This window comes from Nycticebus coucang, chromosome 17 (genome assembly GCF_027406575.1).
Source record: "Nycticebus coucang isolate mNycCou1 chromosome 17, mNycCou1.pri, whole genome shotgun sequence".
Classification (NCBI taxonomy): Eukaryota; Metazoa; Chordata; class Mammalia; order Primates; family Lorisidae; genus Nycticebus; species Nycticebus coucang.
In genome coordinates, this window is record NC_069796.1 from 51,117,109 (window position 1) to 51,134,468 (window position 17,360).

Genomic DNA, 17,360 nt, shown 5'->3' on the forward strand with positions numbered 1-17,360 from the left:
GTCTGCCATGACCCTTGGTGTGGTGTGAAGTTACTCCCCTCAGTGGCCAATTTCCTCATCTGTAAAATATGGATGTTGGACTAGCTGACCTTTCGAATTGCATTTTTTAAGGTCCTATACATCTAAAATGTTCCCATAAACTCCATTATTTCTCAAAGCAACTCATGGAGTGGTTCAGACGGTTCTACCCTCTTTGGACAGACAAGGAAACCTGAGCTTCTACAGTTAGTTAATGCAAAAGCAGGGACTAAAGCCAAGACTGCAGATCCAGCATTCCTGCTACAGCACCAGAGCTGTCTCCAAGGCCCAGATGTCTCTCCAGATAACACAGACGGTTATCATCATGGCCACTGGCAAGCACAGTCCGATGCTGGCCTCACCAACATAGCCTCAGAGATCCCAGAGGAGTGAAGTGATGATATACAGACACCCTGTAGCTGCAAGAAGCTGTGTATGTACACATGTGGGCATGTCCATGGAATGGTAACCGCTTAGCTGTGTGCTCCAGAAGGAAGCCTGGTAGGGACCAAAAGCTTGTACAAGGGGTAAATCACTGTCTAATGTGGCCTTGAGCCTTTTCTGACCCCTCCTATTCTCCCTGGATGAGTCCAAGAGGGCTAACAAATTTGGAGACCCTTTAGGGCTTCACCCAAAGCCAGGGCAGCCAAGGAATCTCAGATTTTTCTACACTTCTCAGCCATTCCCAGTAGAATTCACCAATCAATAGGCTGGCTCTAAGATTCCCATTAAAGCTGGTCTCAAAGACTATTTCAGCTTTCCTTCGTCCTGGGAAGGGGCAGGAAGGATGGGAAGAGCCCTATGCTCAGCTCCCAGTTGAGCCTCATGGCCACCAATAACCAACTCTGGGCCTCAGCCCTGCCTTAGAAAGTCCCCTTCCTCCCCCACCCCCATCTACATTTCCCCAATTACATGTGTGACATCAAAAAGGCCCTTCTCCCACAGACCTGATCTGTAGGAGGAAGATAATACACCACACAATCCCTCGGGGCTCTTCCAGCCCTAGGATACCAAGCAAAATGTCTCCAGCCAAATAGGCAGAAGAGTTTCTGAGCCCTCTTTGAGAATATCAGTTCAATGTCAGATGTGTCTGTTTTCCTGGCACTGTGCAGTCAGTGCAGGCCAACATTATATAACTTAGTAAATGAGAAGAATTCTCTGTCTATACTAGGGTCTTCCTGGTAAGTTTAAACTATGACCTTCATTTAAAAATGAGGACACAGAAGACCAAGACAGCTTGACATTGATCTGCCCAATATCACCCAGCAAGTCAGAACATGGTTTCCAGACCCCAACTCTCTAAATGCAACTTACGCTGGATGGAGGCTTCCGGGCTGGTGCTGGCTTGTCACTGGGGCATGTAGGGGCAGTGGGAGTTGCTGGGACGTTTGTGTCCATTCCTGAAGACAGAAGAGAGCATGCATGGAGAGACTGGGAATGGGAAAAGCCCAGGTACTTCCCCCTCAGCGAAAGTCCTTGCCTAAAGAATGCTCAGACTGAGTTGTCACCTGTGTCTGGAAGAATGGAAGGCAGTCCCACCAGGGCTAGGCTGTCAGAGAAAAAAACCTGCCCTGGTCTGATGGGGACAGAGCCTGTCCACACAGACCATCTTCCCTGGGTTCACTGGGAAAATCCCAAGGTGGCTACTGCTCCTTGCTACTCTGGACATACCTCAATGATGATAAGGACAATGATGTACCATTAACAAAGTGTTTTTATAGCTATTATTCCAGCCATTCTCATAATAGCCCCAGACCCCCATTTTAAAGGTATGGAAAATAAAGCTTGGGAAAGTTGCCATCTTGTCCACGGTCACACAGCCAGCAATTCCACAACCAAGATTGACTTGGCTCTCCCTCCCCAACCTCCTGGGGGTCTTTGTACAGGGAGCCACTTGAAGGTTGCTCCATGTCTCACTCTGGAGATAGGTCTGGCAGGAATTAGGGATGCAGAAAACATTGTTGATTGGACAAGTGGAGGTGGAAATTTCCACTGACTGCAGCACAGTGGACTCTGAGAGCATCACTTTATTTGTCCATTCAGCAAATGTAACCACCAGCCAAATGTTAGGCTGTCACACTGGCCTAGGCCAAGAACATAAGGCAGAGCTGCAGTAGGTGGCACCTGAGTCCCACTGGGCAGAGTCAGGGAAAACTTTACCTCCCAAGGTTCAGACCTTGCCCTAGACTTGGAGACATGCCAGGGAAGATGGTGATGACCATACACAGGACTCTGACCCCGGGGCACCCTCACCCTTTCCTCTAACAGGTAGTACATAGATAACAGGTAGTAACTGTATATCTGAAATATGCTGCAGCAGCCTAACAGATAGTCTAGACCCTTCTCTGGGCCAGAGCTTCCCAAACTATAAAATGGAAGTGGGGGACGAGGTGCACAGACCAGAAAGCTTTCAACTCATATGCCAACTCTGAGGGACAGGAATCAGTTGCCTGGACTGCTAGGCCTGGCATACAGTAGCTGCTCATTAAATATTTATTGAATAAATAGCTGATAAAGATCCTGAGGCCATAGGACTGCAGTGCAGTTGACCATGATCCATTACTAACATCTGCCAGGACCTCAGAAGTGCTATGTCACTGGCCATTTTTAACATTATTTTGAAGTCCCTTCCAAATCTGACTTTCTGAGAGATGCTGAGGCTACAAAATAAATGGGGGTGGGGTGGGGGTGGGGGGTCAGTGGCTGGAGGATAAATGAAAGGGTATGGGTTTCAGAATAAGAAGGGAGTTCACTGTTAAGAGTTAGGCAGTTTGGGGGTAGGGCAAGGCAGAGGTACCCAGATTGCTCTCGTACTTGTGAGTTCGGCCAGCTGGTCGAAGGAGCCCAAGGAGGGAGAAGGTGGTGGGAGCGGCTCATTGTCCTTCACCAGCTCCTCTGCCTTCTGCCGGAGTCTGGATGCTTCCATCTGGGACTCTTCCAAAAGCTCCCCTGAGGAGGCAATGGGAAGAAGGAGCAAAACCATTTACTCAGCTCAGTGCACTGGTTCTCCAGACCCTGAAAACTGCTTCTGCCCAGGTGTCAAGACCCCAGGCCCTAGACTTCAATCCTACTGTCATTCTGTGGGCAAAGTGGGACAAACTCCCTTCTGCCCCACCACCAGGAATAGGCTAAAGGAAGCAAGAGGGCCCAGCAATCAGGAGAAATAGGAGTGGAAGGAATCTAGAAAAATTTGCTTTCCCTTTTACATCTGCTTCCTGCTCCCACTCCCCTCACACCTACTGCGGACTCCACAGAAAGCTAAGGGCTCTCTAGCCTAACACCACAGCACCCAGGGGCTACCTGCAGCTTAAGCCCCCAGACTCAGGCACTGCCTGCAGGGCAGAGATTCTTCATGATACCAACCAGCCCCCTACACTTTAATTGTCCTCCTCCTACAAGTGGAGAAGGGGAAAGTTCACTCCTCCCTCACCTGTCTGCCATCCCAAGCAGGGCTCTGCCAAGCAAAGAGAAAGAATTTTAAAAATCAGGGAGCTATGCTTATCCCCAAGCCCTGAGACCAGAGAAGGTGGCATCAAGGTGAAGAGTTTGAGAAGTTTGTAGCAAACAGAGGTCCCTTGGAATGGAGAAATGAATGAAGGGCTGACGTGGAGGAGGAGATGGCATCTGAGCGGGGTGCTGATGCAGAGGACAATTCGGTCATGTGGAGGTGGGTGGGATTGTTCTTGGCAAAGAGGATAGCTTGAGCAAAAGCCAGGAGAAGGGACACTAAGGGACCTACCACCTCCTTGCTCTAAGCCAAGCTCTGAGTAGTGCAGTGTTTCTCTGTTCCAACACGTGGGGCCTTGAGAAGATGAGGCCATTCTGGTTTCATGTCCACAAACTGGGCCTTGTAGCTCCCTCTCCCACATCTCACCTCTCTCTCTTGGACCCTCAAAGTTCCCAGAGTCCTGTCATCCTGATTTTGAAGTTCTGATGAATCAGGGCTAGAAATACTGTCACCATGCTACAGAACTGCATAAAGACACAGCTGTGGGGCAGGAGCCAATGCTGGGCTAGGCAGGATAGCGGGGTGACTTGGGGGGGAGGCATACACCAGCTGCATTCTATACTGCTGGGCAGAGGGGCTGATATCACAGGCTGCAGGGAAAGGAGCTCGCAGGGAGGGTGCAGGGTCTGCTTTACCTAACATCTTTATCCCTTGCATTTTTTCCTTCAGCCGGGAATTCTCCTCCACTAGGCGCTCAAAAGCTGTGGATGCCTCTCCCGGAGGCACGCTGCCCCCAGGGTCGTAGATCCGGTATGGTCCTCTCCCTTCCATGAGGATAGCTCAGCCTATGGTGCATAATGCAAGGGTACTTATCGGATTTATTAAGTATAGAGTATAAATACTTAACACAATAATTAAGTAAACGAAATGAGGTTTATATTAACCAGTGTGATATAAACGCTCCTAATTTTATATGAAATCAGCACATTGTACCCCATGCATGCATGAAGGTATACATGATCTATGTGTTTATGATTTAATAATAAATAAATAAATAAATAAAACCTGTATGTCTAATAAAAAAAAAAAAAGGATAGCTCAGCCCCTGCCATGGTGGCCCCCTGGCTATAAGGAAAACAGCAGTAATATCAATAGGCTGGCCTGGGCATTGGGGCATACTTTATGGGGAAGCTCCAGTCTGTCAATGCCCCAGAGGAAAGTTCTCTTAACCAAGAATAGAACACAACATTTCAAGGCTAGTCTGACAATAGGCTAGCACAGTATGATAGTCACCTCCTTTGATATGGACACTCTGCTTCTATGAATGCAACCTAATAATGGCATTGGTTTCTTTCCGTGGCCTCACTGCACTACTGCTTCATTTGAAACAGCAGTCAACTGTAGAGTACAACGTGAGGTACAACAAAGAACCTGGAATTAGAATTTAAAAACCTCATGTCCTGTCTGTGAGGTCCAGATGGATGGGGACCCTGTCTGTTTTGTCCATCCCTGCATCCTCACTGCCCAGCTGAATGTTAGCTGTGAAGTGAATGCCCAGTGAACACTTAACCAAATGAATAGCCTAGTCACTAATTCACTATGGGATCACGGGCAGTGCCTTTCCCTCTCTGAGGAGGGGAAATGAAAGTCTTAAACTAAAACAGTAATCTTTAAAGTGAAATGCTTGTACCCAAAGCCATAAGCAAGTCAATCTAATCTGAAGTTCCATTTGTTATCTTCTTTAAGAAAAAAGAAGGCTCAGCACCTGTAGCTCAAGCAGCTGAGGCACCAGCCACATACACCAGAGCTGGCAGGTTCGAATCCAGCCCAGGCCCGCCAAACAACAATGACGGCTGCAAACAAAAAATAGCTGGGCATTGTGGCGGGTGTCTGTAGTCCCAGCTACTTAGGAGGCTGAGGCAAGAGACTCGCTTAAAGCCCAGGAGTTTGAGGTTGCTGTGAGCTGTGATGCCCCAGCACTCTACCTAGGGTGACAGCTTGAGACTGTCTCAAAAAAAAGAAAAGAAAGAAAAAAGAAGAAGAAAAACTACCCTGACTAATAATTAATATACTATCCCCTCCTTGGTTAGTTTCACATCATGTATGGTCTGTCCCTTACAGTTCTAATGAACAGATGTATTCTCCATCAAACCACTATTTGTGCACCAAGTTTTCTGTTTTTTTTTTTGCAGTTTTTTTGGCTGGGGCCGGGTTTGAACCCGCCACCTCTGGTATATGGGACCGGCACTCTACTCCTTGAGCCACAGGTGCCACCCAAGTTTTCTGTTTTAATCTGCTCGAATTCATCTGCTTTATTTCATTTGAAACTACTCTGGAAAGTGATTTCAGAATCCTAATTCTGTGTCTTAGAGAAACTCTCCATCCATACATCCATCCAATAATTACTTACTAAATCTCTACTCTGTGCTGGGTACTAGTGTGAGGAAGTATCAGTAAACAAAACAAAAGCCCTTCATGGAATTTACGTTGTAGTGGTGGAAGCAGATGAAGTTGGTGGGGGAACATACTATCTCGGGTGATCAAAAAGTCTTAGGACAAAAATTAAGCAGGGAAGGATTTAGCAAGGACTGTAATTTTAAATGGAGCTGGCAGGAAAGGCCTATGAAGCAGGAGCTATTTTTGGCAAAGGCCTGAAGGAAGTGAAGGAACCAGCCAACAAGATAACATGGGGAAAGAATATATTAGGCAGAGAGAGCAGCAAGAACAAAGGCTTTGAGGCTGGAAAGCTGAGCCAGTCCCTAGCCCTATAAGCAGCTCACCAATGAGCCAGAGCTCCAAAGGCCTCCACCAGGGACCTCAGAAGGACTTGGGGACCTGGAAACCTCTCCCTCAAGATGACCAGCAAGGCAAAAGCTGTTCTAGTCAGGAATCCTCAAAGGCCCTTTCAAATCTACACAGTGTTCAATAAAAGGAAGAAAGTGAACAAGGATTAACAACTCTACCACCATTCATTCACCATCTGTTTGCCAGGCACTGTCTTAAATGCTTTAAAAGCTGTACAACAACCCTAAAATACATATGAATACCATCATCATTTTATAAGGGAGAAACTGAGGTTCAGTGAGGTTATATAACTCAGCCCTGATTACATCTCTAGCAGGTGAGAGCCAAGATGCAAAGTCAGCTCCTCCTACTGCCTAAAAAGGCTGAAACTAGGGTCGGCACCTGTAGCTCAAGCCCCAGCCATATACACCAGAGCTGGTGGGTTCAAATCCAGCCTCGGCCTGCCAAACAACAATGACAGCTACAACCAAAAAATGGCCAGGTGTTGTGGTGGGCACCTGTAGTCCCAGCTACCTGGGAGGCTAAGGCAAGAGAATCGTTTAAGCCCAAGAGTTTGAGGTTGCTGTGAGTTGTGATGCCATGGCACTCTACCCAGGGTGACAGCTTGAGGCTCCGTCTGAAAAAAGAAATAAAAAAAAAAAAGGCTGAAACTAACCCCCTGCTGTATATACACAGCCAGGACAGAAAGGCACAGGTGCACAGAGGGAATCCAAGTCTGTTTGTAGGGCAGCACCAGGCTTTTAGGTAAGTCCTGGGCTGTTTCCAAGAAGGTGAATGGAAATGAATGAGCCAAAATGGAAAACTAAATTCTGTCAAGCTAGACCTCCTCCCCCCGACCCCCCAAAAAAGAAAAGCAGGATCAACGGGCACTGCAGGAAGCACCACCCCTTGCAGGTGGCTCCCTCTCCCACAGCAAAAGGGCTGCCCACATGCCCATCACAAAAGTCATCACTGGGTTGGGGAGTGATTTGTTTTTAACCTGCAAGGTCAATGTTAGACAGCAGAGCAATCAAGCTCAGAAGTAGCCAAAGCACTTAGCACATGGCATATAATAAGGTACACAAAACTGCTGGAGATACGGGGTCCTTATCGTCTCTCACCCTTCTCCTCACAGGCCTTACCACTCAGCATGGGATGTACCTGGCTAGTGTGAGCATTGCCCATTTGGCTGGGAACTTGCTCAGGCAGGAGCCTGCTGCACCCCCCTCCTATTCCTGTAGCCACCGTGAGAGCTGCATGCAGTTCACTATCGAGGAAACAGAGGGTTGGGAGGAGCTTGCACCACCCTCCATGACAACGGCAACAGCGCCCTGGCTTCCTGCCCATCACTCTGCATGAACCCTAGAAGGAATTCATAACATACACTAGGTGATGGTTTGGGTAATCTTTTACTCCATCTGGATTGCCCAGTAGATGGAAAGTTACATGAGAGTAGGGAGCAAGTCCATCTCGTGTACCTTGGCATTCTCACAGGGGTCCAGAGTAGAGCCTCAATAAACCCCTAATTCAGAGAAGGACCTGAAGTGCCCTTGACACTGACCCTGCCTCCCACTGACTAGAGGCATGACCATAAGTTTCTGGAATCAGGGCAGGCACAGCCATGCTCCCTCAAGATGTATGACACCAAGATGTATGGCCAACCAACAGATCAGAGGGAACTGAAACCCACTTCCAGGCCCTCCATATCCTCCAGACCATGCCACGTCCAGTATGTCTCTTGGCTCTGGGGAGCCAACAGGGAAGGGGGCTCACGGGAAAAAGAAAAGAGAGCAGAGAGGGCTGTCCTCCCCACGCTATCCTCAGTGGGCAGGTCTTGTTGGCTATTGTCTGGGGGCCATGGCTCATGCCTGTAATCCTAGCACTCTGGGAGGCTGAGGCAGGTAGATTGCCTGAGCAAGAGACCGGGACTCTACTGAAAATAGAAAAACTATCTGGTGTTGCTGTGGACAACTGTAGACCCAGCTACTCAGAAGGCGGAGGCAAGAGGATCTGTGTGCCAAACAGTTTGAGGTTGCTGTGAGCTGTGATGCCATGGCACTCTACCCAGAGTGACAGAGTGAGACACTATTTGAAAAAAACAAAAGGAAGAAACAGCCTATTGTGAGAAAACCCTCTCTGGAGATCAGCCGGGTTGCCCAAGGCAGGGCCTGGACTTCTGGAGGAAAGAAAGACAAAGAAACAGGGAATTTCCAGGTCCTGTTGATCTCATGCCCAGATGGTCAGTGGCAGCCCCAAGATGACTGCTGGGCAGATGGGAATGCTCCTTCTGGTCAGTGAGGTTTTCATAATCTCTCCCAGAGAGGGAAATCATCTCAGGATGACAGACTGGAAGGGAATCTCCAAAGGCCATGAGGCCAATCTGACACTGGCAGGTGGGAGAGGTACATCCAGAGACAGTGAGTGAGGGACTGGATCAGACATAAGAACAGCCTGGGTGTCCCTTCCATCACACACCACGAGAATGTGTGTGGGAAGGGGACCCCACCCCTCACATGGGGCAGTATCTGGAATTCAGAGCCCCAGGGTCCTTGGGCATAAACTCATCTGATTCTCTCAAAGACCACAGGCAGGGCAGGAAGTCAGGGCCCTGAGCAGGAAATGCCCAGGTCACAAAAAAGTTAGGATGGATCTGGGACCAGAAGATTCCTGATCTCTCTCCAGTCTGCCCAAGGCCCACCCTCCATTTTTGTTCTTGCCCTTTAATCTCAATGCAAAGCAGAGACCTCCCCCCATCTCCTCTCCATATCCATCTGGGTACCTCCGACCCAGAGGGACCCTGGGAATGCCCACCAGAACCAGAGAGGCCCAGTTTGGGGACAGAAAGGGGCCCAGACAAGCAGCAGGTCAGGCGGCAACCACAGATCGTGAAGATGAAGTGATGCTGTTGAAACTGAAGGAGGCACCCACACCAGGCAAGGAGGGTGGGAGGGCCAGGGGCATGGGCCAAATACTAGCCTCACTGCAGAAAGATAGAGTTAGAAAAGTCTAGATTCAGAATTCAATTTGCTTTCCAGATTCTACACTGAAATGCTTCAGCTAGGGGTCGGGGGCAGGAGGGTTCCCAAGTCCCTCAAATGGTATTCACTTGCACAGACACTAACATTTGCAAACACTTTGTAGTTTTCCAAGCATTATTTTTCCAAAAGCCCAGCTCGGGGACTTAGCCCAATTTAAAGCCTCTGGTCACTAGTGGCTTTCTGAGGCCAGCTATCCGCTGCAGTCCTGGAAAAGGTAATGTTCTCTCCCTGGCCCAGAACTCCAGAAGATCTCTAGTACTGTGAGGCAGGAGGTCATAGAAGCTGATGTCCACCTCCCCAGCAGAGGCTGGGACTATGGGAAGCTGGCGGGTAGGGATGGCAGGGGGGTAAAGTGAAGGGGTCTCCAGGAAAGAGCACAGAACAGGTCATCAAAGAGTCCTGTTCTAGCATCTACTCTGCTGCCCACTTTCTGTGTATGGGACCATGGGCTAGTTCCTCATGCGTGAGTGGAGGAGCTGGCCTGGCTAGAAACTGGGTGATGTCTTAAAGCTGGCCTCGGGAGCCAACAGCAAGTCAAGGAAAGAGAGGGCACCAGCATACTAGAAATAACACAGCCTTGTAGTCAGGAAGGAAGGGTTCTAACAGGGTTGGGACGAGGCCAGGGCAAGCCTCGCAATCACGTGCAAGCACAAGACTCCAAGAATGAGCCCTCCTCAAGTGCTCTACCCCAGGGTCTCCCCTATACTAGTCTCAGCTCTGCCCACCCCTGAACCAGTCATCCACCCTTCCTGAGCCTCGGCTGTAAAGTAGGGATGATAACAGAACTTACATGAGGTCAGGCCAGCACACACCTCTTATCCTAGCACTGTGGGAGGCTGAGATGGGAGGATCGCTTGAGATTAGGAGTTTAAGATCAGCCTGGGCGGGTGGCGCCTGTGGCTCAGTCGGTAAGGCACCGGCCCCATATACCGAGGGTGGCAGGTTCAAACCCGGCCCCGGCCAAACTGCAACCAAAAAATAGCCGGGCATTGTGGCGGGTGCCTGTAGTCCCAGCTACTCGGGAGGTTGAGGCAAGAGAATCGCTTAAGCCCAGGAGTTGGAGGTTGCTGTGAGCTGTGTGAGGCCACGGTGCTCTACCAAGGGCCATAAAGTGAGACTCTGTCTCTACAAAAAAAAAAAAAAAAAAAAAAAAGATCAGCCTGGGCTACAGCGAGACCGCATCTCTGCTAAAAATAGAAAAATTAGCCAGGTGTAGTGGCAGGTGCCTGTAGTCCAGAGGCAGGAAGATCAGTTAAGCCCAGGAGTTTGAGGCTGCTGTGAGCTAGGCCGAGGCCATGCCACTCTACCCAGGGTAACAGAGTGGGACTCTGTCTCAAAAAAAAAAAAAAAAATAGAACCTACTTGGTATGACATTAAAGAAACTAAGTGAAACAGTATGTGCATAGTTGGAAGGGAGTTCACACTTTCCACTTTACAAAATACCTCCTAGTTATTTGATTTATTTAATCAAGAAACATGTATCTCTGGCTAGGGGAGGTGGCTCACACCTATAATACTGTCATGCTGGGAGGTGGACACAGGTGGGTTGCTGAAGGTCAGGAGTTTGAAACCAGCTGAGCAACAGTGAGACCCCTGTCTCTGGGCGGCGCCTGTGGCTCAAGGAGTAGGGCGCCGGTCCCATATACCGGAGGTGGCGTGTTCAAACCTAGCCCCGGCCAAAAACCAAAAAAAAAAAAAGAAGTGAGACCCCTGTCTCTAAAAATAGCCAGGTATTGTGGCAGGCACCTATAGTTCCGGCTACTTGGGAGGCTGAGGCAAGAGGATTGCCTGAGCCCAAAAGTTTGACATAGCTGTAAGTTATTATGTCATGGCAGCCTACCCAGGGGACAAAGTGAGACTTTGTTTCAAAAAAAAAAGAAAGAAAGAAAGAAAGGGCAGCACCCGTAGATCAGTGGGTAGGCACTGGCCACATACACAGAGACTGGGGGTTGAACCCAGTCCAGGCCAGCTGAAAAAACAACATGACAACTGCAACAACCACAACAACAAAAATTAGCCAGGCATCGTGACAGGCGCCTGTAGTCCCAGCTACTTGGAAGGCTAAGGCAAGAGAATCACTTAAGCTCAAGAGTTTGAGGTTGCTGTGAGCTGTGACGCCACAGCACTCTACCCTAGGGCAACAGCTTGAGACTGTCTCAAAAAAAAAGAAAGAAACATATATTTCTTTTATAATAAAATTTCCAAAATAATAAGAGTGTACAGTATTCAGTTCAGTACTTGGCACACAGTAGGTGCTTAGTAAAAGCAGCAACCCCCTACAACTGTGCCCAGCAGTCAACCGAGCAATAATGAGGCTGCAAGTATAACGTCTAACAAAGAACTGGGGCTCAGGGATCATGGGATCCAGTCAAGGTACACTAGGGCAAACACCTTCCCCTCACTAGGTCTCAGTTCCCTAAAAAGAAGGGGTTATAACAATAGCAATAAGGTAACACTGGGGGTGGTGTTGAACGGAATAACCTTTATGGCCATTGCCATCAGATAGCTGCAACACTGCAAAAGACTGCAGAGCACCTAACTAAAGCCAGGAGAGAGGTGAGTTTGTTAAGCGCTACCACATGCCAACCACGAGGCTACACCATTATGCACAGTACCTCGTTTTCTTCTCACTATACAGAGACAAAAATTATCTCTCCTTACTAGTGAGGAAACTAATCTCCTCTGCTTGACAGCATTATCTCCACTTTTCAGATAAGGAAGCAAACTCAGAGAGGTTTGAGTCACTTGCCTAATGACACAGGCTGGTTAGCGGTAAAAGAAGTAATCCGGCCTTGATCTCACAGACTCCAACACTGCTGCCTTCAGCTTCCCTGCTCTGTCGGGAGAGGCAGGAGGTTGAAGCTCAGGGAAAGAAAACCAGACCTGCTGTCCAGCTCTCCAGAAAATGCCTCAAGCTCCCAGTCTCTGCCTTTTCTTGTCTCTAACTTTATATGCCACCAGAGTCTAGTCTGCCCCTGACCATCTACAGCCACCAGGACTTATTAAGAATCTGAAAGGAGGGCGGCGCCTGTGGCTCAGTGAGTAGGGCGCCGGCCCCATATGCCGAGGGTGGCGGGTTCAAACCCAGCCCCGGCCAAACTGCAACAAAAAAATAGCCAGGCGTTGTGGCGGGCACCTGTAGTCCCAGCTACTCGGAAGGCTGAGGCAAGAGAATCACGTAAGCCCAAGAGCTGGAGGTTGCTGTGAGCTGTGTGACGCCACAGCACTCTACCGAGGGCAGTAAAGTAAGACTCTGTATCTACAAAAAAAAAAAAAAAAAAAAAGAATCTGAAAGGAAGCTCAGGGGAAATTCAGTCCCATGCTTATCCAGTCTGCAGAGGAGCCAGGGGACTCTGGCTGGTCATCTTTAGCAACCCAGACCCCCCCCACCCCCCAAGATGATTCCTGGGGCAGACAGCACTGGCTGTAGTTAGGCTACTCCCAGTTCTCCCCACACTGGCCCTTGCTCTACCTTCTGGGGTCCCCTGGAATAAGGAACAAGATGCCTCTCTTCTCCATGTCAGCCTTGAAGAGATATGGAACCTGCCATAGCATTCTTTTGAAGCTTATCAGCCCTTGTTCCCCAACAGGGGCTGGCTTCTACACTCCTCCGCAACCACACCCCACCAACCCACTACCCCTATCCTATCTGCAGCTGGTCCTGGAACTAGACACGATACTCCAGGTGTGGTCTGTCTGACCAAACACAAAGAGACTTCACCTCTGCTGTTTTAGGTACTATATTTCTATTGATAGAGCCTTGGTATATATTTGCTTTCTTTACAGCTGGGTCACCCACACTAAAGAGTATACTTTCTCTCACCAGCTGAGCCATCCTTAACAATCATTTAAACTTTCTGAGTCTCAGTAGAGTATACAGAAAATACCATAAGCCTGAAGCTAGCTAAAACTAAGTTCAACTCATAGTTCTGATTACCAGCTGGGGAATCTTAGAGTCTCAGTGTCCTCAACTATATAATACACAGCTCACAGATTTCTGATATAATGCCTATCTCATAGAAGACACATGGCATATATTACTGACTCTAAATATGTGTCTTCAAAGGGGTCAGAATCACATTCGGATTTTTGAAGGGTTCTATGGAAAATCAGATTTCTGAAAGTTCTACCAAATTAGTATTCTGAAATCATATTAAGTCTGAAAAACACTCTTTGAGAACCACAATGGAAATCAGCCTGTTAAAAGTTCTGAGAAGTTGTAGCAAAGCAACTAGTAATTTTCCAAATTTCCCAAATATACTTGGGACCCTGCTAAAAGCCTCCCCATACCTCATTATTTTTGCAGTATAACCGCCCACGGAATAAATTGCTAAATTCAGACCAAATTGAACAACATTTTATACTACCTCTACTACTGTAACAACAAAGAATAATAACAATCTCACTTTACCCAAATATTCTGGAGAAGTATGAGGTGACAGGTTTTACAAATCAAAATTCTAGTTTTACTTGATTGCTATCAGCTTGCATAATATTATCATAAATGCCCAACATCAAATAATGTCTATTGTAGGCAAAGATAAAAAATTAATAGTTCATAGTTAGTAATAAGAGTAACTTTTATTTAATTAAAGAAATTTCCCTTGATTAAAACTATTCATGCCTATAAGTAAATAAAGACGAATGGGTTATAATGAAAAAAAAAAAGGTTCAGCACCCATAGCTCAGTGCTTAGGGCGCCGGCCACATACACTGAGGCTGGTGGGTTCAAACCTGGCTCGGGCCAGGTAAACAACAATGACAACTGCAACAAAAAAATAGTTGGGCATTGTGGCGGCACCTGTAGTCCCAGCTACTCGGGAGGCTGAGGCAAGAGAATTGCTTAAGCCCAAGAGTTGGAGGTTGCTGTGAGCTGTGATGCCACAGCACTCTACCGACAGTGACATAATGAGACTCTGTCTCAAAAAAAAAAAGTATACTTTCTCCGTGAAGTCATGTGTAACCGTCATGTATTCCTGATCAGCTAAGAACAAAGCTCTCTTATAGAAAAGTATGCTTAAGGAGATGTCAATTACAAAAAGGGGGAGAAGTAACTGATCGATTCAGTAATTTCCCATCTTCAATTCTAAATACTTTGATATCTCTGCATTAGTAAACATAGGGGCTGGGAAAAGATGTGAACTGTCACAGGCTTTGTAATAGCAAAAGTATCCAGAATGTTCATCAAGAAGAAACTGGTTAAGGGCAGCACCTGTGGCTCAGTGGGTAGGGCACCGGCCCCAAAATATCAAGGGTGGTGGGTTTAAACCTGGGCCCGGCCAAACTGCAACAAAAAAAAATAGCCAGGCATTGTGGCAGATGCCTATAGTCCCAGCTACTTGGGAGGCTGAGACAAGAGAATTGCCTAAGCCCAGGAGTTGAAGGTTGGTGTGAGCTGTGACACCATGGCACTCTACCAAGGGCGATAAAGTGAGACTCTGTCTTTAAAAAAAAATGAAGAAACTGGGTAAATAAACTGTAGTGCATTCATTCAATAGAATAAAATACTGCCATCAAAAAGAAACAAGTAGGGCGGCGCCTGTGGCTCAGCGGGTAGGGTGCTGGACCCATATACCCAGGATGACGGGTTCAAACCCGGCCCCGGCCAAAACTGCAACAAAAAAATAGCCGGGCGTTGTAGCGGGCGCCTGTAGTCCCAGCTACTCGGGAGGCTGAGGCAGGAGAATCGCCTAAGCCCAGGAGTTGGAGGTTGCTGTGAGCTGTGTGATGCCATAAGCACTCTACCAAGGGCGATAAGGTGAGACTCTGTCTCTACAAAAAAAAAAAAAAAAAGAAAGAAACAAGTAGACTGCTTTTCATAGATTCCCATTATGGCTCAGTGCCTGTAGCTCAGCAGCTAGGGCACCAGCCACATACACTGGGGCAGGTGGGTTCAAACCCGGCCCGGGCCTGCCAAACAACATTGACACCTACAATAAAAAAATAGCCAGGTGTTGTGGCGGGCCCCTATAGTCCCAGCTACTCAGGGGGCTGAGGCAAGAGAATCGTTTAAGCCTAGGAGTTAAGAGGTTGCTGTGAGCTGTGATGTCACAGCACTCTACTGAGGGCAACATAGCGAGACTATTTTTGAAAAAGAAAGAAAGATGTCCATTAAATAAAAAGCAGAGTACAAATTCATACGCCTAATAGAATACTATTTTTAAAAAACCACACAACTATACATGTGTATACAAAATCTTAAAGGTGTGTAGGCAGCACCTGTGGCTCAAGGAGTAGGGCATCAGCCCATATACTGGGGGTGGCAGGTTCAAGCCCAGCCCTGGCCAAAACTGCAAAAAAAAAAAAAAAATCTTAAAGGTGTATAGAAAAAGGTCTGGAAAGGTGTATACCAAACTGCTACTAGTAGACAGCTCTAGAAGAAGACCTGGATAAAGGATGGGAATCAAAAGAAACTTTTTTTTTTTGCAGTTTTTGGCCAGGATGGGGTTTGAACCCGCCACTTCCGGCATATGGGGCCGGTGCCCTACTCCTTTGAGCCACAGGCACTGCCCCTCAAAAGAAACTTTTATTTTGGCTAGGCGTCTGTGGCTCAAGTCACTAAGGCGCCAGCCACATACACCTGAGCTGGCAGGTTAGAATCCTGCCCGGGCCCAACAACAATGACAGCTGCAACCAAAAAATAGCCCCGCGTAGTGGCGGGCACCTGTGGTCCCAGCTGCTTGGGAGGTGGAGGCAGGAGAATCACTTGAGCCCAGGAGTTGGGTTACTTTGAGCTGTGATTTCACAGGACTCTACCCAGGGTAACAGCTTGAGGCTTTGTCGCACAAAAAGAAAAAAAAAAGAAACTTTTATTTTACATACAATATTTTAACTCAATCTACTCCTGTCATCATGCAATTAAAAAATTAATTTTTAAATATGGTAGGGCAGGGGAAGGGGAGAGAAAAGTGAGAGAACACAATTTTCACTTTTTACTCTTGTATTGCTTGAGTTTGGGTCGTCCCCCACCAATGAGCATGTGTTATTCTGTGATTTTAAAATAATTTTTTTAAATGTAAGTGGTTTGATGAGGTGAGAACAATAGGGAGGAACTATTGTTCTGGCCCCAAATGAGGCTGGAGGACTGTGGCAATGGGTGAGAATGCCCCCACTTGTCTGCTTCCCATGGGCAGACAAGGCTATCAGGAGTCTATAAAAACAAGTATGAGGCCAGGCACAGCCTGTAATCCTAGCACTCTGGGAAGCTGAGGTGAGAGGATCACTTGAGGTCAGGAGTGTGAGACAGCCTAAGCAAAATTCTCTACTAAAAGTAGAAAATTTAGCCAGGCATTGTGGCATATAGCCATAGTCCCAGTTATTCAGGAAGCTGAGGCAGGAGGATCACTTGAGTCCAGGACTTGCAGTGAGCTAGTTTGAGGCCATGGCACTCTAGTCTGGGTGACAAAGTGAGATTCTGTCTCAAAAACAAACAAGCAAACAACCAAACAAGGAGAATGGTCCAGAATTCAGTGTTTGGACAATTGGCAACTGCAGAGGAGAGTTTCTATTTGAAACTCATCAAGAAAGGATCTGGCTTCAGGAAGGTCAGAGCTGGGCCCTGGGGTGACCACAGCAGAATAGAAACACCAGACTGTGGATAATCACCCTTAACTGGGAGCAAGTGAGGAGCGAGTGCTTCCCTGCCCACTGCCTGCATCTGCTTTGCAGGTGAGGAAGCTGAGACCAGAAAGGTGTAGAGCTTGACTCCAGACCACACAGTTCTGAAGGAACAAAGTGGAACCCAAATGTGATCACCACACCACTGGTCCTAGTCTTGTACTCCCCCATCACCAACAGCCCCAAAGAAGGGCAGAGAAGGCAGTCCAAGCAACCCAGCCCACTCTCCTGCGCAAGCAGGCGTCCTCCAGCTTCTGGGATCCTCAGGCAGGACCCATCATCTGCCTAAAGCCCTGCTTCCCTCTCAGCAGCTGAGACCTCACTTAGCCCAGGAGGAGTGGCCTCAACGACAAGCCAGGGCAGGTAAAAGGCACTAAAAGCAACTCTAGGACAGGAGGAATGGGGCACTCGAGTATCCTTCTGTCTCTCAGTCAACAGTATGCTCAAAGCTGGTT

At 47.8% G+C, this 17,360-nt stretch overlaps 1 protein-coding gene across 10 annotated transcripts in view; it reads right to left on the reverse strand.

The window, feature by feature from the left end:
• Nucleotides 1-17,360, reverse strand: part of TNIP1 (TNFAIP3 interacting protein 1) — a 71,922-nt gene that overhangs the window by 40,272 nt on the left and 14,290 nt on the right. For 5 of the 10 annotated variants that reach the window (XM_053567416.1, XM_053567412.1, XM_053567413.1 and 2 more), the window contains 3 exons: nucleotides 4,162-4,311; nucleotides 2,833-2,967; nucleotides 1,333-1,418 (listed from right to left, as the gene is read on the reverse strand). In XM_053567416.1, the coding sequence (XP_053423391.1) occupies nucleotides 1,333-1,418; nucleotides 2,833-2,967; nucleotides 4,162-4,297 (357 nt within the window). In that variant the 5' untranslated portion in view covers nucleotides 4,298-4,311. Of the gene's footprint in view, nucleotides 1-1,332; nucleotides 1,419-2,832; nucleotides 2,968-4,161; nucleotides 4,312-6,246; nucleotides 6,378-10,078; nucleotides 10,100-17,360 lie in introns of those variants that run through there. The other 5 variants (XM_053567422.1, XM_053567421.1, XM_053567420.1 and 2 more) reach the window with 3 other exon arrangements.